This window comes from Suricata suricatta, chromosome 9 (genome assembly GCF_006229205.1).
Source record: "Suricata suricatta isolate VVHF042 chromosome 9, meerkat_22Aug2017_6uvM2_HiC, whole genome shotgun sequence".
NCBI classification, from domain to species: Eukaryota; Metazoa; Chordata; class Mammalia; order Carnivora; family Herpestidae; genus Suricata; species Suricata suricatta.
Window position 1 is genome coordinate 114,803,429 of NC_043708.1, and position 27,094 is coordinate 114,830,522.

Here is a 27,094-nt window from a genome sequence, read left to right on the forward strand (position 1 = left end):
CGGGGCAGAAAGAAAAGGAGACACAGAATCTGAAGGAGGCTCCAAGCTCTGAGCTGTCAGCACAGAGCCTGATGCAGGGCTCAAACTCACAAACCATGAGACCATGACCTAAGCCGAAGTGGATACTTAACTGACTAAATCACCCAAGCAGGCATTTCTTAAAAATGGTTTCCTGGCTGAACATATTAATGCTTACAAATGTAAGGATGATTAAAATTGGTGTGGAAGGGAATGAGGAGAAGCATGGTGTGACATGCTTGCTAGGATGTAGACAGGTACAAATACCTTAGCATAGGGTTGGAGAGTTGTTTGACTTTTATGCTAAGCAGGACTCCCGTGGCTCTTTCTAGAATGATGTACTCAATAAAATCACTCAATAGTTATCTAAGCCTTGACACTAGTTTACATAAACAAGTTTACATTTAAAACTCAGGTTTGCCACTTGGTAGCTAACATTTAAACATTGGGATATACTAGACCATTCCTTGTCAGAGTTCCAAATTTCAACAATAATATACTTCTTTTTATAAATAATTTTGAATTATTATTCACCCTTATGCGAGAGTACAGATCTAAGGCTTTCTCTCTAATCAAATGATTGGAAGCAGAAATGTAACTCCATAATGGAAAAAATGATATACAACATCAACCATGCTGGAAGTATACCAGTGAAGTTTAACCCAACATAGAAATAGAGAGAAAATAAAACATTCTGAAAATTGAGAACTAGCTGCAGAAAGTAATGCTAATCCTTTGTTGCAGTGATGTCATGGAAAAGCCACTGGCCTCAGAATAAGAGGCTCTAACATCAGGTACAGCATATATTGGATGTTGCTGTGGGCTAGGCCTGTGATTTTCCTGAGATTTAGTCCCTTACCTATTAATAAAAGATATTGGCACATGTTCCACCTTTCTCAAAGTACAAGTTGAGAGGCAAATGAAAACTATAAGATGGCATATGTATAAATTTCACTGTCACCATATTCTAAATATTATAATTTGTTCAGGTCCCAATGAAAGTTAATTTTGCTTTTAAGGAGTAATTAGTTAAATCTGATTTTAAAAGAATAGACAGAGTCAGATGTGATTTGTATCATAGAATTTCAATTTTCTTAGTGGATGAGCGGTTCGTTCAACCAAGCAGTGTTTTTTCCACATTTCCTCTAATTAGAGGAGGAAGATGACTCACTATAGGTTTGAAAGATTTTTCACTCAATCTTGTGAACAAGACACTGTTGCTATTTTTAAAATTCTGACTCCAAAACCAAGACTGATTTATTACTCAGATTTTACTCAGACAAATATGACAAAAAGCCAAGAAGAAACTAGTTTTAGAGTTTCTCCTACTGAAACTATTTTAAACATATATTCCTATTTGCATTTAAGATATAAATCTCATTCTACTGCCATGTTAGAGCATGTGTCATTGAACAAAATGCTAACAGCTGATTTAACGGACTATTTACTAAATGAAGCAATGTGGAAATATCACAATTCTCCCTCACAGGAAGTGCATTAAAGCAATAACAAAATATAATATTTGTATATAGTGATGGCAGTTATGCACTTTACAAACGGTAGTTAACTTCACAACAGCCATATAAAGGAGAAGACAGGGGCTCCTGGGTGGCTCAGCTGGTTAAGCCTCTGACTCTTGATATCGGCTCAGGTCAGGATCTCACAGTTTATGGTTGGAGGCCCACATTGGGCTCTCTGCTGTTGGTGAAGAGCCTGCTTGGAATTTTGTCTCTTCTTCTCTCTGAGCCTCCCCCCACTTGTGTACTCTTTCTTTCTCTCTCAAAGTAGATAAACTTAAAAATACTTCTCATTTATAAGGGGTGTGCGTGGATGGATCACAGAAGTTGTTCAAGGTCAGATAGGTAAATAGTGTTGCTGCGTTCAAAGCTGGGAAGTCTGACTCCACTGCTCCCGCTCTCTGTTCTTACTCTACCATGGGCACTATTGGAGAACGGTTTGGTTTTTTTTGCTTGTTTGTTCTTTGTTTTCTGTTTTTGTTTTCATTTTTAATTCAAATGAAGCATGACTTACCTATTGAATATATAAAATTTCACATGCTAATAATTTGGGGGAAATTTGGAGAATTACTTACAGAAGCTGCTAAACTTAAAGCTTGAGTAAACTTCAAAAATATCAGGCAATTACATCTAACAGTTTGTCTTTTTCTATAGTAATGGATGAACAGCTCTTTCTCATGGTTACTTTGACTATAACAACTTTTCTGTCTTAGGGGGTCTATTTGGGGCTTTATAATAAAGCAGCCACCAGGGGAAAAGCCACTAGGGCATTTAATTTGGGCCCTAAGCTTCAGACTTTATTTACTCCTTTGATGCCTTTGTTAGGACTGCCTTTGCTAGAAAGCCACTTCTAAGCATGCTCTGAGCGTGCTCTAAGCTTGCCATAAGTATGCCTACCAAGGAATATGTTTCACATTTTTTGGTCCCATGTCACAAAGCTTGCTATAGATGTTCCAATACTCAGGATTAAAAAATGCTATGTGTCTTGCCTAAGTGATTGTTAGAAAATTGGACTCAGGTTCAAACGGACATTATAGATAGTCTTGATACGTCAAAGAAATACATTAGTATTCAAATATCTTAAAGGTTTAACCCAAAGAGAGAAGCAGCTTGCTATAAAATATCACAAAATCAATCTTTCACTCACTCTCTATGTTCCCTTAGCCTGAGAACATCATCATTTCACTTTTATTTTTATTGCCTATTTTGTTGGATATCAAATTCTGCTTCTTTTTATTTTTAATCAAAGTGTAATTAACATATAGTGTTATATTAATTTCAGGTGTACAATATAATGATTCAACAACTATAATCATTTCTCAGAGCTCAAAAAGATCAGTGTACTGTTAATCTCCTTTTATCTATTTTATTCATCCCTCCAACTACCTCCCCTCTGGCAAACACCAATTTGTTTTCTGTATTTAAGAGTCTGGTAATTTTTTCTCTTTTTCTTTTTTCATTTACTTTGCTTCTTAAATTGGACATTTGAGTGAAAAAATAATAAATTCTCTCCTTATAGTCACACGTTGAATTCCAATTCTGCAATTCCAATTGCACTTAGTTAAACATTTTTTTTTACCAATTCACTTATATAACAACTTTATATCATATCCCAGTTTATTGCATTCTTTATTGCATTAATTAACTGTTTAATTATTTATCCCTTTCTATTTTTTCCTTAGTTTTGATATATCCTATTGACCTGTTTTATAGTTAACTGGTCATATTTTTCTCTTTATCTTTTTTAACATAATAATTTAAGTTTATCTTTTGTGTTTATAATTAAAATCCTTGAATTAAAAAATTTCACTTGAATGTTTTTCTTTTAACAAATTCCTGTTCTCTGATGAAAGTATCAATATTTTCATTCATCATTTTCTCATTTCCTGTGTTCTCTTAAAGAATATTACTTATTTACATAGTAAAGACTTTGCTGGCTAACTCTCAAATCTTAATCATCTGTGGATCTGTGTTTATACTTCTTAGTTTTCCCTTAGAGTTTGTTCATTTGGCAACAGCATACATCTTGTGTGAAATTTGTATGAACATTTTTTCTTATCCTTTAAAAACAGTTCATCAGTTTATATTTTGGTCATTAAGTTTAGGACTAGTCACTCTAAGACAATGAGAGGCTGGGGTAACTCAAGGCTCTGTTAGTTGGACAGGTTTTGTTCTTGTTTTTTGTGGTTTTTTTTTTTCATTTTTGTTTTTGTTCTTGTTTTTGGTGGTGGTCTCTTTCACATTTGCTCTAGGCTATTACCCTTTAGAGATTGTAACTGAATGCTTGGTGTATTCACCATGGTCCCTTTGGTAGTGCATCCTCAATGATAATTCTTGTATTCCCCAACATTGATGGGTTGTTAGACTATCCTGCTACTCAGAGGCTTTTTGCTTGCTTTAATTTCCTTCTCCTCACAGTCTTAGGATTTAGAAAATGTTTGCAGAATAGAGTTAATTTCTTTTTTTTAAATCTTTCCCACTGGGATACTGGCCTAAAGAGTCTCTTATTGTTGCATCTGTTGATACTCCAACCTGAGGAGATAGATTTTTAGAGTCATTTTGTTTTCAGAGTCTTTACCTGTATTTTTGGATTCACTTTCTAGTTCCAGATGCTCAGCAAATGACCACAGAGATAAAGCCACAACAAAATGTGGGTTTACCTCTCTGTGTAGTATCCACTTCTCCAGGAGTTTGTACCCTCTGGTCATAGCTGCATCAGGCACCTACCTGATGTCTTCAAAGAGAGTATAATGTTATCCTATCAATTTATTTCATAAATAAATCCATACTTCTAAAATCCATACTTACAGATTTTAAAGGTTTTTTCCTAATGTCCTTTTTCTGTTCCAGGATCCTAATCTGGATACCATATTGACTTTAAGTGGTTGTGACAGTTTTTCAGCTTTCTCTCGTTTGTGATGACCTTGACAGTTTTGAGAAGTACTGGTAAAGTATTTTGTAGGATATACTTTGATTGTGATTTGTCTGATGGTTTTCTCATTATTAGATTGGGCTTCTATGTATTTTGGAGTAAGTGACCAGAGGTGAAATACCATTCCCATCACATCATATCAATGGTACATGCCACCAACATTATATGACTCTTGATGCTGACCTTGAGCCCCTGGCTGAGCTAGTACTCATCAGATGTCTCCCTTGTAAAAGTACTTTTTCCACAATGTTTCCACACAACATACATTGTGTGTGTTCTGACTGCTTTACAAACTGTTTCCCCCATCTCTTTCCATACTATACACCTTAGAAGGAAATCTCTATGTATAGCTCACACTTGAGGAGTAGGAGTCAGTATACATTTCCTTGACACTTAACATCTACATAAATTACATCTACATAAATTACTATGTACTGGGTATTTGTCCATTTTCTCTATTTATTTATTCAATCATTTATTCATATCAGTAGGGACTCTAGATCATGTCATGTATAATTATTTTACACTTAGTTATAGTCCAATGTTACTTTATTGATTTTATTGCTCAAATTTTTTAGCTTTAACAATTGTGACATCTTAGTTGACTCATTTTCCTTTGACATACCTTTGTCATTGAGTGTGTGTGATTGTCTTAACATTTTCTTTCTTCCTGGCACTACAAGATGATCTAGACTTACTTACATATTTCCTACCCAAGCCATACAATCAACCATTCATCCATGGAGCCCTGTTTCCTTTTAATGGAGATTGGCATTAGAAACAAAGATTTTGTCTCACTGATACTGGGATATTATTGCTTCTAGAACCTCTCAGCTGACAGACCAAGACAATGTATGTTTACATACTAACATGTGCATGTACACATATCATAAATATTTTAATTCTTTTAAATTAATAAAAATTTTGAAAATCCAGGCCAATCCAGGCTACTTTTAAAAAAATAAACTGAAGGTCTGTGGCAATGCAAAAAGTGTACTGGTACCATTTTCCCAATAACATTTGCTCACTTTGTCACATTTTGGTAACTCTCCCAGTATTTCAAACTTTTTCATTATTATTTTTATTTTGGTGGTCTGTGATCAGTGATCCAGTGCAACTATTCTAATTGTTTTGAGCTGCCATAAAGAGCACCCATATAAGATGGCAAACTTGATTGAAAAGTATGTGTGTTCTTATTGCTTCAGCAACTTCTTCTTTATCTCTTTCCCTCTCCTCAAGCCTCCCTGTTCCTTGAGACACAACAATATTGAAATTAGGCCAATTAATAACCCTTCAGTGCTTTCCAACTGTTAAGGTAAAAAGAAAAGTCAGACATCTGTCACCTGAAATCAAAAGCTAGAAATGATTAAACTTAGCATGGAAGACACATAGAAAGCCGAGATAGGCCAAATGTGAGGGCTTTGCACCAGTTATCCAAGTTGTGAATGCAACGGAAAAGTTTTTGAAGGAAATTAAAAGTACTACTCCTGTGAACAGACAAATAAGAATGTGCCTTAATGCTGATATGGAGAAAGTTTTAGTGGTCTGCATAGAGGATCAAACCAGCTACAAAATTCCCTTTAGCCAAAAATTATGCCAGAGGGGGGAAAACGTTACCAATTTTATGAAGGCTGAGAGAGGTGAGAAAATTGCAGAAGAAAAGTCTGAAGCTAGCAGAGGTTGGTTCATGAGGTTTTAAGGAAAGAAACTGTATCCATAATGTAAAAGTACAAGGTAAGGCAGCAAGTGCTGATGTAGAAGATGCAAGAAGGTATCCAGAAGATCCAGCTGAAAAAATTAATTAAAGTGGCTACATTAAACAATAGACTTTCAATTCAGATAAAAGAGAATTCGAGTGGAATAAGATACTGTTTTGGACTTAGAGAAGAGAAGTTAATGCTTGTCTTCAAAGTTCCAAGGAATGGCCAACTCTGTTGTTAGGGACTAATACAGCTCATGACTTTAAGTTGAAGCCAATGTTCATTTGCTATCCCAAATATCCTAGGGCCATTAAGAAATATGCTAGATCTGCTATGCCTATGCTCTATCAATGGAACAACAAAGTCTGAATGACTGCACATCTGTTTACAATATGGCTAATGAATATTTTAAGCCCATTGTTGAGACTTATTTTTCCCCCAAAACATTACTGCTTATTGACAATGAACCTGGTCACCCAAGAGCTCTGATATAAATGTATGAAATTAATATTGTTTACATGCCTAATAACATAAAATCCATTCTGCAGCCCATGGATTAAGGAGTCATTTCAACTCTCAAGTCTTATTATTTAAGAAATAAATTTCATAATGCTATAACTACCATAGATAATGATTTCTCTGATAGTTCTGGGAAGTCAATTGAAAATCTTCTGGAAAGGATTTATCATTCTAGATGCCATTAAGACATGGGTGATTCATGGGAAGAGGTCAAAATATCAACATGAACAAGAAGTTGGAAAAACTTGATTCTAATCTTTAAGGATGGCTTTGAGGGACACCTGGGTGTCTCAGTCAGTTAAGCATCTGACTTCAGCTCAGGTCATGATCTCACAGCTTGTGAGTTAAAGCCTTGCATTTGGCTCTGTGCTGCAACTCAGAGCCTGGAGCCATCTTCTGATTCTGTGTCTCCCTCTCTGTGTCTCCCTCTCTTTCTCTCTCTGCCCTTCTCCCACTTGTGATCTCTCTCTCACAAATAAATAAAACATTTAAAAAAAGAATGGCTTTGAGAGGTTCAAGACTTCAATGGAGGAAATAACTGCAGATGTAGAAGAAATAGCAAGAGAATTAGAATTAGAAGTAGAGTCCAAAGATGTGACTAAATTGCTACAGTCTAAGGATAAAACTTTAATGGATGGGAAGTTGCTTCTTATAGTTGAGCAAATTAAAGTGATTTTCTTGAGATGGAATACCTTCTGGTAAAGGTGCTGTGAAGATTGTTGAAATTACAACAAAGAATTTAGGATATAACATACACTTAGTTGATAAAACAGAGGCAGGGTCTTCAGAGGATTGACTTCAATTTTCAAAGAAGTTCTATTGTGGGTAAAATGCTATCAAACAACATCACATACTGCAGATAAATTGTTTACAAAAGGAAGAGTCAATTGATGTGAAACATTTTATCGTTGTCTTGTTTTAAGAAATTGCCACACACATTCCAAACTTCAGCAACTGGCATTATGACCAGTCAGCAGCCAACACTGACCTTCCACCAGCAAAAGGATTATGGCTTGCTGAAAGGTCAGATGACAGTATTTTTTGGCAATAACATATTTTTAAATTAATTTATGTACTTTATTTTTAAAGACATAATGCTATTGCAAACTCAATAGACTATAGTACAATGTAAATATATGTTATATATGCACTGAGAAACCAATCAAATTATTTAACTTGCTTTGTTAGGATATTTGCTTTATTTTGGTAGGCTGGAACAGAACCAGCAATATATGAGATACGCATGTATACTTATTTCCTATTTTAATTGGTAGAACTTATGTATTTAGATATAAAATTTCTGATTTTCATTTTGCAAGGTGGCATTGGGCTAATACAAATGAAAAGATTTGTTGCAATCATCCTTGGGAGAATAGTTGAGGAAGGCATAAAGACTTTCTAAAGAACATCAAATAAATTTCTAAAGAATGTTCAAAAATATCAGTAACATATGAAATATAACACACTGTTGACCTAGTCAGAAATCATCATAGCATATTATCTTCACTGGCTTTGATCTCACAGCACTGAGATTTTTATACCATCCGCCAGCTATAGTTTGGTCTGGTCCACCCAGTGCATGCCAATCTTCAGTATCATCAGAATCATGCATGAGTATGAAATGCAGATTCTTGGACTTCTCCCCCAAGAGATTCTGACCTAAAAGGTTTAAGGTGAGGCCCAGGAATCTCAATTTCTTACCATCTACTAGGTGATGCAAAGGCTGTCCATCAGCAGGTCACACATGCTAACATTGCTGGCCCATGAACTGTTTTCTCCACAGTCAATGCAAACAGTCCACTTGGGAGGGGGCCCTAATCCTTAAGGAAATTCAAGTATAAAGAATGTGTCTGGCAATAGAAAAGCCAAGTCTCATGATGTGTGATGCTCTCTTGGTTACTGTTATGGGTTGAACTGTGTTCCCCTAAAGGTATTATGCTCCTCACACCCAGTTCTTCAGAATGTGACTTTATTTGAAAATATATTCATTGTACATGTAATTAGTTAAGAGGAGGCCTAACTGGGGTCACATGGATCAAGGGGTCCTTATCCAATATGACTTGTATCCTTATACAAAAGGGGAAATTCAAACACAGAGAAGACCAGAGACAATGCCACCTACAAGCCATGGAGTAGGGAGGTTAGGAACAGATCCTTCTGTACAGTCCTCAGAAGGAGCCAACCCTGGTAACACCTTGAATTTGGACTTCCCACCTCTGGAATTGTGAGACGACCGTTTTGCGCTACTCTTACTACAGCCCCAGGAAACACATACAGTCACTCATGCTCTTAAACCATGTTTGCAAATTTTAAATAAGCTTATTTATTATTTTATATCAAAGTCTTAGAGCCATAAAAATAATATTTTTATATTCTTCTTATCTTAACAGAGAAAAAAAAAGACCAGTCATATAAAGTGGCTCTCCAGAGTCACATCCAAAGGATGCTGGGATTAGTGAAGGTAGTGTTTAGACAGGTTCCATGACAATGTGAGGCAATAATGAAGTCAGTCCATCTTAAAGTGCTTGGTGTTGGCAACATATCTAGAGACTGGACACTGGACCCATGATTGTGAAGTTTTTCAATGCTCTTTCATTTCATAGATAAGTTCAATAGTAAAATTATTTATGCATGTTTAAAAACATGAAATAATAATATCCATCTTCTTCAACCTTGACAATAATTTCTGAGAACCATTGAGACAGATAATGCTCCAAATGCTTTAATCTTCTTGAAGCAAGAAATGTGTAATTCTATATTATTGCCATCTTCATGTTGAGTTAGGGGCTTAAAAATAAATGGCATTGGTCTATAAATAGAAATTTATCTAACAGGGGCCTTCTAAAAGGCCATATTGCAAAATGCCAGACACACTTAGCCACACAATGGTTTTTCATGAATATTCATTAAACTGTCTTAAATGTTGATACCTCAGCTCAGTGGATATGGCCAGAAAAAACATGTATGAAACAGCACACTGTGGTGTGCAGGTACAGTATGAAACTAACCTGAATTATCAATATACCCTGAAGAGTATAAAAACCTAATATTTTCAATCAGTAAATAAACGCCTGCAGGAATAGATTTTTTTTTTTGCTTTGGTTTTTACATTTGGAGACATCACAACATAAAAATGCAATTGCCAAATAAAGAAATTCCTAAAAAACTATTTGTAATCTTTACTTTATTTTGTAAACACTCATTCTACTAATGAATCAGTTTCTTGGTTCACATAATCTGGATTCTGCTAATAATCAACAATAATCTTTGAGAATTGTGTTCAGGTTGTAAGTAATGCCCATCAATGGCTAACAGCATATGTTAAAGATTATCAATTAGTAAACATACATATTGGAATATTTTTTACATGTAAAGAATGCTTCCATTACAAGTATAATTATACAAAAGATAGACTATGTTTATTAAACTTTTTAGAACTGTCAACTCAGATTTAATCTAACTTTCCTATGGCCACAGTATTGGTAAAAATAAATAATCTCACTTGAAAGAAATTAGCATTCTTCATGATAAAAATATAAATGAGAAATAAATCTGCAAGCTTCTCTGTAGCAGAATGAAATTCTTCCTTTCCTCTCTGAGAGTACATGTGAGAGGCACATGTAAATATTCCATATTTTTCCAAGTAAAAAGCTCAATTATTGACTAGTATGTTGATTTTGTGGGGTTACTTTTTTTTTGCATTTCTCCCTCAGTGATGATATTTAGTATTCAACATATCTTCAAATCCTGAAAACATATTATTATACACAAATAGAATGCTCAAATGATATTTTTGCAGACTAATAATGCTGCCCAGGAAGTTGTTGGTTATTCCATGAAAAAAGTTTTTTTCTGGTATAATGATCTGAAAAGTTCAGGATTAAACAGGCTGATTTATTTAACACAAATCTTCCTTGTTTAGATACATTGGATATCTCCAGAAGGAGAATGCAGTAATTCAGTGTTTCTTAATTTATTGCTGTGGTTAGGAAACACTTCTGCTAACACTGATGTTGGTATCTTGTAATATACTGGTGACCTATAGAAAATAGTGGGGTGCCTAGGTGGGTCAGTTGGTTAAGCATCTGACTTCTACTCAAGTCCTGATCTCCAGTTCATAAGTTGGAGTCCCTTGTCAGGCTCTGTGCTGATGGCTCAGAGCCTAGAGCCTGCTTTGGATTCTGTGCCTCCTTCTCTCTTTCTGCCTCTCCCCCACTCTGGCTCTGTCTCTCTCTCTCAAAAATAAATAAACATTTAAAAAATTAAAAAGAAATAGAACATTATAATGAGATACTGAAACACCATCAGCAACTCTGGCAGCAGTTGATGGGACACATTTATACTGAAGCATCTCTCACTAAATTCTAAATCCTTGTGTTCCTTGTGAGCCTGGAGATTCCTTAAGATGAAGAAGTGTCCAGAACATTTTAGCTCTTCCAGGAACTGTTTTGCAATTAAAAGAGTTATTAGATGATTGAATCTAAGAATGGTAGTTAAAAATACTTTTAAGAACATAGCAAAGTTTGCATAAAAACATTCAAGAGGATATCAGCCCATTATGAACACTTTTATAACTTCCTAAATATATTAGAGTTATCTGTCTTGATATTTTTAACAGAAAGATTACTTTGCCTGTATTTAACATCCTTTAGCAACATAATCATCCTATGTCTATAAGGCTTGTCAGGGGTTCTAGAGAACCCAAAGCTTGTTAAGATAAAGTAGTGTACTCACAGCAAGTTATTGGTGGAACTGGAATGCTTTGAAGCCCATTGAAATTACTCTTCTATGGGAAGAGTAATAATATGTGGGAATTGTGAAATTTAGATGAGTTAGTTCATGTAAAACACTTAAAATAATAACTGGAATATTATACATTAACTGGTATTATTTTTTTAAGCTTATTTATTTTTGAAAGAGAGCACAAGCTGGGAGATGGGGTGCATGCATGCACACACACACACACACACACACACACACACACACACACATTCAAATTCAAAGCAAGCTCCAGGCTCTGAGCTGTGAGCACAGAGCCTATCGTGGGGCTTGAACTCATGAACTGTGAGAACGTGCCCTGAGCTGAAGTCAGACACTTAACCAACTGAGCCACCCAGGTGTCCCACATTAACTGGCGTTATTATAGCCAAAGTAATCCAGCTCATTGTGCTGTATTTGAGGTTGCCCACTACCAAACTGCTTTACAAATCTTTGGGGAAATGTTTTACTCACAGCCTTACAGCCAGATGCCAGAATGGATATTGCACAAAGTAAGATTCCAGGAATCTCCCTGGAAGTTCAAGTGAAATGTAACAGCTGTATTCCCTTCTGGCAAAGAACTCCATAGGCTAGGACAATCAGGAAGGGATCCAACTTCAGGCTGGCATTATTCCAAAAACTATTTCATCTAGATCTGTTTTTTTCACACTTATTTCTTTCTTTTGAGAGAGAGCGTGCACACATGTGCAAGTTTAGGAGGGGCAGAGAGAGAAAGAGAGGGAGAGAGAGAAATCCAGGCAGGCTTCTGTGTTGTCAGTTTGGAGTCCAACATGGGCTCCATCTCACAACGGTGAGATCATGACATGAGCCCATATCAAGAGTCAGATACTTAACTGACTGAATCACCTAGTGCCCAGATCTAGATCCGTTCTTATGGGTATAACCCTCTGGGTGTTACTAGTGATTCTACTGCAGAAAAATGGATATCAACTTGTTCAGTCCCCATTTCAATGGTAAGAGATAAGCCTACTAGATTTGGAGTCACATCTGCTATTGAGGAAACTTAATGAGAATTTTCCTCCAGAATATCTGAGCCAGTCTCCAACACATGCCCAATACCATTTTAGTGATGTGATCACATATTGCTCCAATATGTTTTACTTCATTCCCCTTTACTTTTGGTATTTGACTTACCCCACATACACATCACTTACTAGACTTGCCCATTTGACTGACAGAAAGTCTTTTAAATATAATACTTCCTTTTCTCTCTTTTTGATAACCCTAATGACTCCTTGCTTAGACTTATACATTCCTCTTAATAGATCTCCTTGACTCAAATATTTTCTTTTCTATTTCATTTAGGAGCCAAATACAATCTACATGTTTAATATAATTAGTTAATAGCATAGACAATTACCCCTTAATGTAATACAAAAAAGATAAAAATAATAAATACATAAATCATATGATAGAATATATCAACTAGTGAAGGCATAGATTGCTCATAGGCTAGGATTCAATGAGAAGATGATTTTTGAGCACAGATTTACAGAACATAGGGGAGTTAGTCATGCAGAAATCCTGAAGAAAGACATTTAGGCAAAGAACAGTCAGTCAAAAGTCATATGATGATAATATGCTTGATATGGTGGGAGTGGAGTCAGAGAGAGGGCTTGGGTGAGATGTGGGGGGTTGGCCATCAGGTGGTGGATCTTTCAGGGTTTAGTAGGCCGTCATAGACTGGCATTTGCTCTACACAAAAAGGAGTCATGGAAAAGTTTTGAGTGGAGGAATGTTGACTTCAGTAATGAATTATCACTTTCTTGTGGACCATAGGTGAGCAAGTCTATAATCAAAGGGATAAATAATGGGGCTAATGCTATAATCCAGGAAATAGATGATGGTGACTCAGATTAGAATAGTAGCAATGGAATTGGTAGAAACCATCATATTTAGAATATTTTGGAAATATAGTCAACAACATTTGCTGATATTTTGGATTTGTTCTATTAAAGAAGGGAAGAGTTGATGATCCTGAAGTTTAGGCCTGAGAAAATGAATGGATGGAGGGGTCACCATCTGGTAGGGAAAGACTATAGGTAGAATTCCCTGCCTGGGCATCAGTGTCAGATGTGTTAAGTGGGACTAATCTCTGAGACATCACAGAGGAGATTTTGAATATGTAGTTGGGTCCAGGAGGCTGAAATTTATGAGTTATTTGGTCTGGAACTGGAGATGTAAATCTGGAGTTCAGACCACAGAAGACCGGATGAGATTCATAGGAAGGTGAGTATAAATAGAAAACAGAGTCTTGGGGCACTTCCAAACAAAGCAAAATGTGAGAAGATGAAGATCCAATACAAAACTGTGGAGGAAGAGACATCAGGGGGTGGAGAACCAAGAGTGGTGTGTCTTGGGAACCAAGGGAAGAAGTGAGAGAAGTCATAGAGAGAGAAGGAGGTTTAGCATTTTAGAGGTCCCTGGTGACCTTTCTGAGAAGAGTATTGGGGGAGCAGCGAAGAGGAAAGCCTGGCTGGAGGGGTCTCAAGAGGATGGTATGGATGTATTGGGTCAGTGAGACTAGAGGACTCTTTAGAAGAATTTACTGCAAAAGACACAAATAGGGCAATAGCTTGTGGAGGAATAATACTCTAGATATACTCCTCCATATCCACCTTCTACTCTTTTCCACCTGCTTTATGCCCAGGAAGCTTCTGCCTGGACCACACCATGTAAGACCCCTGAGCCTTGGCTTCTGGCCATTGAGGAGAAAAGACAGATAATATGAGGCACAGGTTAAGGCATATATTCCTAGACTCTCTTTCTGCCTCAGTGCTGCAGTTCAGCTGGATTCTCTGCTGAAAGTGATATTAGCTGGCATGCAGCCCTTTCACTGCAAATATTTATCCAGATTCTAGTAACCATTCCCACTCATTCCCTCTTCAGCTAAGTGGTAATATCTTCCCAATATCACTACCTCGAGGCTACTGCAATATTTCTATATTAGTTTTCTATTGCTGTTGTAACCAATGACCACAAACTAAGTGGCTTGAAACACAACAAAAAATTTTATCTTATAATTTTTCAGGTTAAAAGTCTTACATATATCTTGCCTGGCTAAAATTAAGATGTCTGTAGGGGCATGTTCCCTTCTAGAAGTTCTGGACTCGGTTTCCTTGCTCTTTCCAGATTCTAGAACCACCCACTTGCCTTGGCTGGTGGCCTCTTCCTCCATCTTCAAATTCAACAAAGCTGTACCTCTCTGAATTTCTTCCACAGTCACATTTTCTTCTAACTGTCTTCTTCTGCCTCCTTATTCCAGATTGAACCCATCTAGATAATCCAGGATAAACTCTCTGTTTTAAGGTCAGTTAACTACCAACATTAATTCCTTCTGCCAGCTTAATTCTTTTTTGTCAAGTAACATGATGTATTCACAGGTTCTGGGGATTAGAAAATGGGCATCTCTGGGAGCTATTATTCTGCCTACCACAGTGCCTTATTTAAATATGTCATAAGCCCTGCCAGCAAGATGGTATAAAGTTTCTCCCCTTCATTAACTTCTTCTTAATTACCTAGTTTGTGTGTACCATATTTATTTATTTATTTATTTGTAGGCTGGAGACCTGACTGAAATGATTTTTTAAAAAAGATTACTTAAAAGTTTGTTTTTAAGTAGATGATAGTAATGATTTAGTAGAGAGTAAAAAATAGTGTGTAAGAGAGGGAGATGTGCTGGAGCAACCTCTTGTGTAGGGGAAAAGAAACAGGACCTGGTGCACATGTAGATAAACAATGGAGATTGCAAGAGGTAGGCAAAGGTGTTGGACGTTCTCTGAATTCTTCAAGATTCTGGGAACAGTGAGGAGCAAGATCACTAGTGGAAAGTAAAGAATGAGGTTGGGACCAAGAACAAAATAGGAACTGGACATCCAGGAAAGTGGAAGAATAGATGGACTAGAGTGTACATTTTAATGGAGGTGATATTACTCCTATGGGAGTGAATCCTTTTTGGAAGGAGCAGCAATTTTTGATATTGCTATGTGTAGTCCTCTAAAAAGCCAAACTACATGAAAAGATATACAAGCTATCACTAGTATCAGTACTTCTGTTTCTAATTTTTAATCTTTATTTTTGAGAGAGAGAGACAGACAGACAGACAGATGGAGAGAATGAGCAGGGGAGCAACAGAGAGAGAGGGAGATACATAATCGGAAACAGGCTCCAGGATTGGGGCTGTCATCACAGAGCCGGACTCGGTGCTCAAACTCACAGAACTGCGAGTTCATGATCTGAGCTGAAGTCAGATGCTCAACTGACTGAGCCAGCCAGGTGCCTCTTTGGTATCAGTATTTCTAAGGGAGGTGGTTAATAATATCTAAAAAGACTCCTTAGAAGAGGTGATAATGAATTAAGGATCAAGAAACACTTGAAATTCATGGCCAATAACTTCAAAAGACAGCAATGATGGAAAATAAAAATAATTTCTTATTATTTTTCCTCCATAATGCTGCATGGGTGTGGTGTGGAGTGGGAAAAGGGCTGGATTTCAGCAGGGTTGGATTGTGTGCAAGAATAAGGGGAAAGGGGAACTGAGAGGGTGTGTAAAAGTGATTGTAATAATTTCTCCTGGATTTTCCACTGGGGAAATAGGATATAGAGCATCCTGGGCTGCTACAGATAAGCTTGGAAGGGTGGGAACCACTGTAGGCCCACAGACGTGTAGGAATGAAGAGTGAAAATCCATCATTTACATCTCACTCCCATCTTAAACAACATCTGATTTATTAGAGGCAAGTGAGTTTAACTTTTAATCTAGATTAATTTCTTTAGAATATATTTTTGCTTATTTTCTAAAGGGGAGAGAGTGATTTATAAGATTCAATATAATGTGAAGTTTCAAGTAAAAACAGGAGAAGTTAGAGAAGAGGAGCAGATGGAGAACATTTGTTTGTCAATGCCAATACATTCATTGACTCCATGGAAAAAGTAAAAAAAAAAAAATTCCTGGGAAACATTCATTTCTTATTCATAAATGACTGCACTAAACATTGTTTCTATATTGCATAGAATTTAGCTTAATATAATGTCTATTTGTTATTCTGGTGAATAAATTCTTAGTTTTTTCATAAGTCTTTTATGTCTACCATGTTTTTCTAGTGAAATGAAAGCTCCTTGCTGCCAGTGAATGTTTTCCACATTTTTTAAAACCCACAGTAATGTAATAGCATTTCAACCAGTCTTAAGGGTTAACTTACTTCAAACTTAGGCATTCTTTGTTTGCAGACCTAAACCCTTAATCTGTAGCCAAACTAACTTACTTTCCCTGAAATTTGCAGACCCCTGACCTCGAAGAGTGAAGGACCAAACTTATCCAGAACCTCAATACATTTGAAAACAGCTGCCACTAATACCAGCAAGTCTGTTCAGGGTCACATTGACACAGGATTAGCTGCCAGGGCACTTGCTTGTCCTGCACACAGCCTCCCTCCCTTTTCCCATGCCTTCCCCTTTAAAACTCACCGGATTCACCTGGACAGGGAAGATGGTCTTTGAGATGTTAGTTCACCATTTTCCCAGATTGCCAGCTTTGTGAATAAAGCAACATTTCCTCTTCCACAGTCACTTGTCTCTTGAGTATTGATTTTTGTGCAGCAAGCAGCTGAACACAAGTTTGGAACCAATTCTCTGTCTGGTAATAGTAACACCTCACACAAAATTGCTCAGACTATTACCTTGACGCCACAGGCCCTCTATTTGCTCCCTGTGCTGGTTTTCTCTTACAGTGGATTTCAAAACCCCTGGGCCAGTTGTATTTTACTTGCCTTTGCATTTCCTATCCTTTAACATCATCTTTCAGAGAACACCATGAGGGGAAAAACAGCATCAATATTTGATATTTAAATTTTGGGACAATTCCATCATTTAGTTACCCTCCTTTGGGGTGCCTTATACCCAAAGGTCTGCTAGTGAATTTCAACTTTTCGGGGAGCGGAATTACATTCTTAATGTAGGTGATGCATAATTGGAAAAAAACTCCTCTCTAACACACTTCCCTTCTTGCTGCCTCCACAGCTCATTTAAATAAATTATGATCTTCTATTCTTTTAACTTTATTATTCTTTAATATTTAAACACAGACACCATTTCTCACTGTTAACACCATGATGCCTATAGGGAAGTTTTGCTTTTCTCTGTTAATGTGATACCTTTTCAGACTTTTTTAAAGGGGTAAATGTTCTATATTTTATTATTCTATCAATAATTCAGAATATTCTTTAAAGGTATTTACCACTAATTATCAAAGTTTACATTTTAACCTTGATTATTAGTGAAAAAAATTATTATGGAGTTTTAAGAGCCAATAAAGTATTCACATTAACAATAATATTAGTAAAAAAGGAGACTTTAAAGCCATCTGCACCCCACACCCTGGCAAAAGAAAATCAATTGCAAAATAGTAGGTCATAAATAAATACTCAAAACAAACAAACAAAAAAACCCTTAAAACAAAGCAAAAACCCCTATAAAACAAAAATCCTCAAACATCCAAATACATTAACAGATGAATCACTTCTTCTCATCTAATTACATACTTTATAATACACATAATAGTCACTTAATGAAATCAAATTGAGGAATTACTATTCGGTTCAATATATTAGAAAAGAAATACAAAGCTTCAAATAAAGTTTAGAGTAAAGGATAGTAAGAAACTAGAAATTAAAACACAAAGAACATTTCATACCAGCTTTTTTCATGTTGAGATTATCAAAAATATTTTATTCTTATTAAGTATGTGGGAAGTTGTACAACTCTCATCATAAGTAAAGTCGGTTTATATGAATATAGTCAATAGTGGGAATCCTAGTTAAGTTTACTAACATGATGTACATATAGACTTAATTAAAAATTTTGATTAGAAAAGGTAATTCTGATCATCCTTTTCCCATACCAATTAAAACATTAAAACTATTTTTACCTTTGAAGCAGTTGTTTTGCCTCAAATATCCCTGAGGCATATGATTGCCCTAATATAAGCATTTAAAACATACTCATGATGGAATTCTACATTAAGGGTCTGATTACATGTAGTCTTACAAATCAGGGAAGAAAAGTCAGACTTTTTCTGAAAGTTATACTTTCTTAAATTAAGTCATACCTGCAGATGTTGTTACAATTTCTGAAGTGTTTCTGAGGCCCATAAAGTCAAACTGATAAAGCCGCCAGGATTTCTGATCAGCTGCCTCAACTGAATTTTTTCTCCATCTGTAAATCATTTCTTCTTTGGGATAGCCATCTGAAAATACAGAACAAATATTTACCATTGAAGACATAAGTTTATAAAACATTAAAGTAAAAATTATAATTCTGTTAATTTGACAGAATTTAAAATTTTAGGTCATATTTATTCTATAAAATTTACTCAAAGGCACTAAAACTCAAAAATTTAATGGGTAAACATCATTCAACCCAGTTTCTGCTGCAGATCTTCATGATCAGCAAGATATTCTCAGTCAGAAGCCTGGTCCTCTGTGTGGACTCAGCATATAAGGGGGCTACTGTCTTTATCTCTTTAACTGTGGAGAGCCACTTTTAGTCACCATAGGCTGTGTTCAACTTTCAAAGGGTAGAAATGCTGGTCAGAATGTCACTAGTTTCCAGAATCTGAGATCTAACTATCTAGCCTGCACCACTTTCACCCTCCCCAAAACTTAGTCCATTCAGATCTCAAGAAAGACAAATTTAATAATGCAATCATTCCAGGATTCCAGAGGTCAACTGACTCTCAGTCCTGCTCTGAACTTTATTAGAGACCAATTCTCACCTTATTAATTTCTCCAGGAAAAAAGATGCTAGTGTATTTCTGCTCCCTTAAGTCTACTGTGGCAACCTGCTCAAACCCAGGTGTGGTGGACAGGTGCTATGACCAGGGCCCTGTAAGATTCCTGACCCAAGCACAAGATTGCCCCAATTACTGCTTCTCAACTCCTAGATTCTGACTTCTGAACAGCACTTGGGCAACTCTTACTTTCTGGAGTACTGTCCTGTGTCCAGGCTCTAAAACAATGTATGCCCTATAGGGCATGCCTCATCTAAAAAGATTTTTCTATGTTGTCAGTCAACACAAGACAACATTGGTACTATTAGCCCTTCATTGATTCATATAGACACTGATGGCATGACTGTGGTAGTAGAAAATGTATGCATTTATATTAAAGATTGTAGTGAATCCTGAATATAAAAAGCACCATACTAGTATATTCATACTAAAACAAACATATTATAAAGTTATTGAAATTTTGCAGTTAATTAAACTTTGCAAAGATCAGTTTGCAAAATCCTTAAAGGCAATATGCATTCTTAGTATTTTCCCTTCTGCCCATTGTTGCTAACTTGGCTCCCTCATTCAAAGACTAAAATAGACCACAGGTATGCCCCCTGATTTCTGATTGTATATTGTTCTGTGAAATTATTGTAACCATTGCTGGGATAATTGCTCTCCTTTAACTTGACAATGTCGATATCAAGTCACTAAGACTCCAGACATTTCTATGAAGTAAACAGACATTTTACTTGGCCATTAGCCACTGTCCTCCTTATTTTATCTTCCTATCAGACTGTCATAAAGGACTTTATTCCATAATTCTTTCTTTTTAACTTGTTTTATTAAACAGTTTTATTGATGTGCAATTTGCATACATAAAACATGCACAGTTCAGTGGTTTTTAGTATATTCTCAGAGTTGTGGAACTATTTTTATAATGTAATTTTAGAATATTTTTATTACCCCAAAATGAAACCTCAGATCCGCTAGCAGCCACTTCCCATTCCCCTTGTACACATCACACACATCACCTGTCTCATCTAGTCCTTGGCATCCACTAATATATTTTCTGTCTATAGATTTTATTTTGGACATTACATATAAATGGAATCATACATCATGTTACCTTTTAAACTAACCTCCTTCACTTAGTGTAATGTGTTTAAGTTTCACTCATATTGTAGACCCCGTCAGTTGTTCACTCTTATTTATCACCCAATAATATCCTACTCCATGAATATACCATATTTTGCTTATCCATTTGTCAGCTCATAGGCAGTTTGCTTGAGTCTACTTCTACACAGTTAGGAATAATGCTGTTATGAACATTTGACATTTATCAAATAAGGAAGAATTTATTCAAGACTATTGTAATAGGATGGGGCACCTGGGTGGCTCAGCTGGTTTAGAGTCTGACCTCGGCTCAGGTCATGATCTCACAGTTCATCCATTCGAGCCCTGCATCATGCTCTGTGCTGAAAGCTCAGAGCCTGGAGCCTGCTTTGGATTGTGTGTGTGTCTCTCTCTCTCTGTCCCTCCCCAGCTTGTGCTCTGTCTCGGTCTCTCTCAAAAATAAATAAACATTAAAAAATTTTAAAAGACAATTGTAATAGGAGAATGAAACTAGACCTCAACTCCATCAAAATAAAGAACTATAGGGTGGTTGTTGTTGTTGTTGTTGTTGTTGTTGTTGTTGTTGTTTAAGCTAAGGTGAGCAAATGGAAAGCACTGGGAGGATATTAGGAAGAGGTCATAGTCCACCAGTGTTTGCTAATAAACTTCATATATACTTATGATGAGAGGTAATTTCGCAACTTGGAGCAAAGCCCCACCGAAGTTGGGTTATTACCTTCATACAGAAACTAGGAGATTGGGATATTATCTTTCTTGAATATATTTTAAAGAGGTGGCTCAGATCCTTGAGATAGGTTATCTATTATGAAACTAACAAGAACCCTTTAAAAATATTACATTTCAAAGGGTCAGAAAGAACTTATTAGTTACAATTTTTTTTCTTTTAAAGTAGATACTATCAGAGAAGAAAGGTCAGGAGCATATTAGGAAAAGTTTTGTGTGAAATTTAGTCAAGGTGATGGGTACTTACAGCATTGTGGTCACCAGGTAACCTCAGCACAGTGTACAGTAAAACAAAGGAAAAACTTATTTTCCGGAGCTGCTGTCCTATTTCTCTGCTTGTCTTCAAGGAAAAACTTCTTGAAAGGGTTACTTATTGTCATTGTCTCTGATAAATCATGTCGTATTCACTCTTCAATACATTCCATTACTCCATCTGATACTCTCCTGTGACTAGTCAACATATTATGAAATCCCAGGTTCTCCTTCTGTAGCTTACTTGATTTCAGCCCTATTCAATAGAATTAACTCCTTCTTTTTGAAACTATATTCTCTTGCTTTCTGTTTTTTCATCCATTTCACTGGATTTTTTTTCTGACTTTTGCTGGTTTTTCCTCTCTGATGTCTGAAAATTGAAGTGCCTCAGAGTTTGGCCTGGACTTCTTCCCTTTTTTCCCCTTTTGGAAAACACATTCTCTCTAGGTAATATTTTTCTGCTCCATTATGTTCAGTACCATCTTTATGCTGATGACTCCTATGTTAATGCTTTTAGTTTTGACCTTTTCTACATCTCAAACATCATATATCCAGCTCTCTGCTTATCACACGGTGTCTAAAAGCACCACATGTGCTTTAATCTGCTCCAAAGACAAATTTTCCTTCTTTTAACTCAAACTTGTTTCTTTTCCACTTTCCTACCTAAGCAAATAGCAAGCAGTGTTACCCACCTAATAGTTCAAGAGTTATGAACACTTATGTATAAGATTTTGTGCTGACTTAGGTTTTTTTTTCTTTTTTTAAATTTTTTATACAATTTATTTTTTAACATATGCAATTATTTTCTGTCATTTACAATATAGTAGTTTCAGTGATACTCCAAACAGAAAAGCAAAGTAGGTTTTAAATTTGCTTTGGGTATATAAATAGGAGTGGAATTGTTGAGTCATAGAATACCTATATTTAACATTTTTTTAAGTTTATTGGGGTTCCTGGGTGGTTCATTCAGAAAGTATATGACTTTGGCTCAGGTCATGATCTCACAGTTTGTGAGTTTGAGCCTGGCATTGGGCTTTGCATTGGGCTCTGTGCTGACAGCTCTGTGCTTATAGCATTGGGCTCTGTGCTGACAGTTCAGCCTCTGTGCTGACAGCTCAGAGCCTGGAGCCTGCTTCATATTCTGTGTCCCCCTCTCTCTCTGTTCCTCCCCTGCTTGCAGTCTCCTCTCTCTCAAAAATGAATAAATGCCAACATTTCTAAGTTGAGAGAGAGAGAGCGAGAGAGAGAGAGAGAAAGAGAGAGAGAGAGAGAGAGAGAGAGAGAGAGAGAGAGAGAGAGAGAGTATGCACATGAGACAGGAAGTGAGGGAGGGACAGAGTGAGAGAGGGAGAGAGAATCTCAAGTAGGTTCCCCAATGTCAGCTCAGAACCCAGTGTCAGGCTCCATCTCACAAACCATTAGATCCTGACCTGAGCTGAAATTAAGAGGCAGACACTTAACCGAGTTACCCAGGAACCCCTATATTTAATATTTTTGGGAAAGTGTCAACCTGTTTTTCAAGGCAATACCTTAAAATCCTACCAGCAATGTATAAGGGTTCAATTTCTCCATAGCCTTTCAAAAATTTGCTAATATCTGTTTTTCTAATTATAATAGTCACGGTGGGTGTGAAGTGGTAGGTGGCTGTTTAACTTTTACTTCCCTAATGACTGACGATATTGAACATCATTTCATGATTTTATTGGCGATGTATACGTCTTCTTTGGTGAAGTATTCAGATTTTTGCTCATTTTTAAATTGGGTTATTTGTTTTCTTATTGTTGAATGTTGAGTTATCTATATATTTTGGGTCAAGTCCTTTATTAGGCACATTTTACAAATATTTTCTGGTATTCTATGGCTTGTCTTTTGATTCTCCGGCATTTTTGAACAAGAGTTTTCTATTTCTAGGATTATTGGTTGACAGTCTTTTGCCTTCAACGTTTTGAAAGAAATCATCTGGTCTCCATGGTTTCTGTTGAGAAATTATCAATTTGACTCTAATGTGGATAGTTATGTATCTCTTTGAGTTCTTTGGAATTTGTTGAACTTCTTTAGGTTGTTAGATTTTCAAGTAATTTTGACCTTATTTCTCTGCTCTTCTTCTCTGAGACTTTCATTAAATGTATATTGGTAATTTTCATGATGTGCCACAGATGTATGAGTTTCTATACAGTTTTTTTGCAATTCAGCCTTCATTTTGTTTCTCTTACTAGATAATCTTTACTAGCCTATCTTCAACTCTGCTCAAATCTATAGTCTGTAGCTGGCTAATGATTTTTTTCCTTCAGTCATTGTACTATTCAACTCCAGAATTGGAATTGATTTTTTAATAGTTTCTATCTTTTTTATAGGTATTTTATAGGTATTTAGTGAGACTTAATTCCCATACTTTTCTTGCCCTTAATTCATTGGACATGGTTTACTTTCGCTCTTTGAATGCATGTAGAAGAGCTGATTTAAAGTCTGTGTGTATTACATCCAATGTCTGGGATTCTTCCAAGATTATTTCTATTGAAAGGTTTTATTCCTGTGTTTTGGTATTCTTTCCTATGTTTTTTTGCAGGTTTTGTAATTTTCATTGGAAACCAGACATATTAGATAATGTTTTATAACAACTCCAGTATTGGAATCCTTTTTCCACTCAAGGTGTGGTTGCTGTCCTGAGTTTTTTGGTTTTGTGCTTGTTTTTCTTGTTCATTTTCTTAGTGACTCTTCTAAATTAATTTGTAAATTTCTATTCTCTATAGTATGATGTGACTGAGTTCTCTAACTTTTGTTGCTGATTTTATGCTCTTGTTTTTGCTTTTAAGCCTGGTCTCTCCTAAGCTTCACTTTTGGTTCATTATAATTTAGTGATTTAGTTTAGTTCAGTAAGAAAGTTTCCTTAAATGTGTTGCTTGTATTTTTTTCTAATCCTGCCAAGGTGATTTGTGTGTGAAGGCATAACTTCAAACTTTAAATGGTTTAAAGAGATACTATAGATGCTGGCGAGGGTGTGGAGAGACGGGCACCCTCCTACCTATTGGTGGGAATGTAAACTGGTGCAGCCACTCTGGAAAACAGTGTGGAGGTTCCTCAAAAAACTATCCATAGAACTCCCCTGTGACTCAGCAATAGCACTGCTAAGGATTTATCCAAGGGATACAGAAGTGCTCATGCATAGGGGCACATGTACCCCACTGTTCATAGCAGCACTGTCACCAATAACCAAATCATGGAAAGAGCCTAAATATCCATCACCTGATGAATGGATCAAGAAAATGTGGTATATATATACAATGGAGTATTACATGGCAATGAGAAAGAATGAAATCTGGCCATTTGTAGCAAAGTGGATGGACCTCGAGGGTGTCATGCTAAGCGAAATAAGTCAGGTGGAGAAGGACAGATACCATATGTTTGCATTCATAGGTCTAACAGGAGAACAGGAGAAACCTAATGGCAGACCAGGGGGAGGGGAAGGGGAAAAGAGAGTTGGGGAGAGAGAGGGACGCAACACCTGAGAGACTATTGAATACTGAAAACAAACCGAGGGTTGAAGGGGGAAGGGGAGGAAGAAAAAGGGGGGTGGTAATGGAGGAGGGCACTTATGGGGAAGAGCACTGGGTGTTATATGGAAACCAATTTGACAACAAACTATTTATAAAAAAAAATAAGGGGTTTAAAGGACAGCCTTAGCTTTAATTTTCTGTTTGCACAGGTCCTCAAAGCCATAGGTGAGTGACTCCATTACTAGATCTTTCCTTGGCATGTACACAGCCCTGCACAGGTGCACAACATTCTTATAGATCCCCAGGAATTGCTGGAGCTTTGCAAAATCCCTTGTAATATAAGTCTTGCTTTAACTCCTTTTGGGGGGAGGGGGGCTGCTCTTTTGTTTGCACTAATTAGTATCACAAACTTAGGCAGATACAACATTGTCAGAAGATTCCCAAATTTTTTCTGTGATGCTTTAGTGAATCTTAAATTGATTTTATTTAGGCTGAGCTGAGCTGTGAGTCAAGTCAAATGACCATGACACCTAGGGGATGGAATTTGTTTATTTTGCTAGAATACTGCTAGTTTTGACAAAATATTGACTGTGCTCTTGATATAAAGTTCTTTACAGAGTACCCAAAGAGGTCTAGCCTCTCCATTCATTGTGAACCTCCACATCTTTCACAACTACCATGCTGCTGAACTGGCAAGGAGCCAGAGATGAAAGGCATAACCCCAAGCTGACATGTATAGGCTCTGTTGTCACTTTGAGATTCAGAAGTTTATCTTAGATAGAAATTTTCAGGTTTTTCTGTGACTTTGGTTATTTATTGGGTTTTGAAATTTTAGTTGCTTTGCCAGTATTTTCACTGTTTTTGTGGTCAAGTGGTCACCAAGATGTTTACTCCACCATTCCAAAGTCAATCTCCAATGCCAAATAATAATAATAATAATAATAATAATAATAATAATAATAATAATAACAACAACAACAACAACAGTAGCAATGGTGGATTTTATTAATTTTACGGGATTTTTATATAGGATTTTTGCCTATATTTTCCATTTAATCTTAATCCTGTTCTGACTTATCTGAGCATCGTAAATGTTAAATAACTTACCCAGTGCCACACAGCTCACCTTTGATGAAGCTGCAAAGCAAGCTTCTATACAACTTCTTATACAGATTAATCTTAATGCTATTCTACCTGATTTCTTTTACTTCTTCCACTCTTATTTCTAATTCAGAAGGCCTCCTGTTGAATTCTATTTTCTTCAAATAATCAATACTAACGTGTTGATAAATTTATATGTAACATTTTCTATAAAGCTAATTTACACTTAAATTAACCATAGTTATCTGAATATTTATACAATAACTTGAAATAACAATGGTAGTTGGGATTTTAGAGAGACAGTAAAGTGGAAGAAAAATTTCAGTGTCTTACCTAGCCACTGATTTTCTTTCTATGCCTCTTCTTGCACATCATTATCATGAATATTATCACAATCATGGTCATGCATGGTCATCTTCATCACAGTGATCATCACCTTGGTGATGGTCACCAATACCACCACTAGCACCACCACTATCACTATCACCATCATCATAATCATCATCATATTGCTGTCACATATAACTGTAATTGTGTGCTAGTCAATGTTCTAAGGGCGTTGTAGGAGTCTAAAATCCTGAGAAAAGAATAGGAACTTTTGTTTTTGGATAATTTTGAATCATTTAGAGAAGTCCTCTCATTCCCATTTGTTCCTCTTTCTTGGTATTTTTGTTGTTATGTCTGACATGCTGAACCTCAACAACTTCATATTAGTAAATTTATCAATCATTTCTTTATTTAATTTATTTTTGAGAGAGAAAGAGAGAGAAGGACAGAGAGAGAGAGAGAGAGAGAGAGAGAGAATCCCAAGTAGGCTCTGCTCCATGAGCACAGAGCCAGACTCAGGGCTCAAATCCACAAACTGCAAGATCATGACCTGACCCCAAATCTAGAGTCAGATACTTAACTGACTGAGCCACCTAGGCACCCCTCATCAATAATTTCTATATTTATCTTTGTATTCATGCTTAAGTAATACTTCCTTAAAATATGTTCAGATAAATATTTCCAAAATTTAATCATAGATATTTTAAAGTTTTATTATTATATTTTTAATTAATTATGCTGAAGTTCTTTTAAGCAGAATCCTTCTACTTAAATGTCAGCTCTGTGTATGTGTATATGCATATGTACATGTTTGTGTGTATGTTTTA

General features: G+C 36.2%; 1 protein-coding gene across 1 annotated transcript in view; it reads right to left on the minus strand.

Moving 5' to 3' along the window:
• The window catches only part of GABRG3 (gamma-aminobutyric acid type A receptor gamma3 subunit), a 666,709-nt gene that overhangs the window by 51,261 nt on the left and 588,354 nt on the right, over positions 1 to 27,094 (minus strand). Inside the window, exon 6 of the mRNA XM_029952275.1 lies at positions 18,571 to 18,708. Coding sequence (XP_029808135.1) covers positions 18,571 to 18,708 — 138 coding nt within the window. The remainder of the gene's footprint in view (positions 1 to 18,570; positions 18,709 to 27,094) is intronic.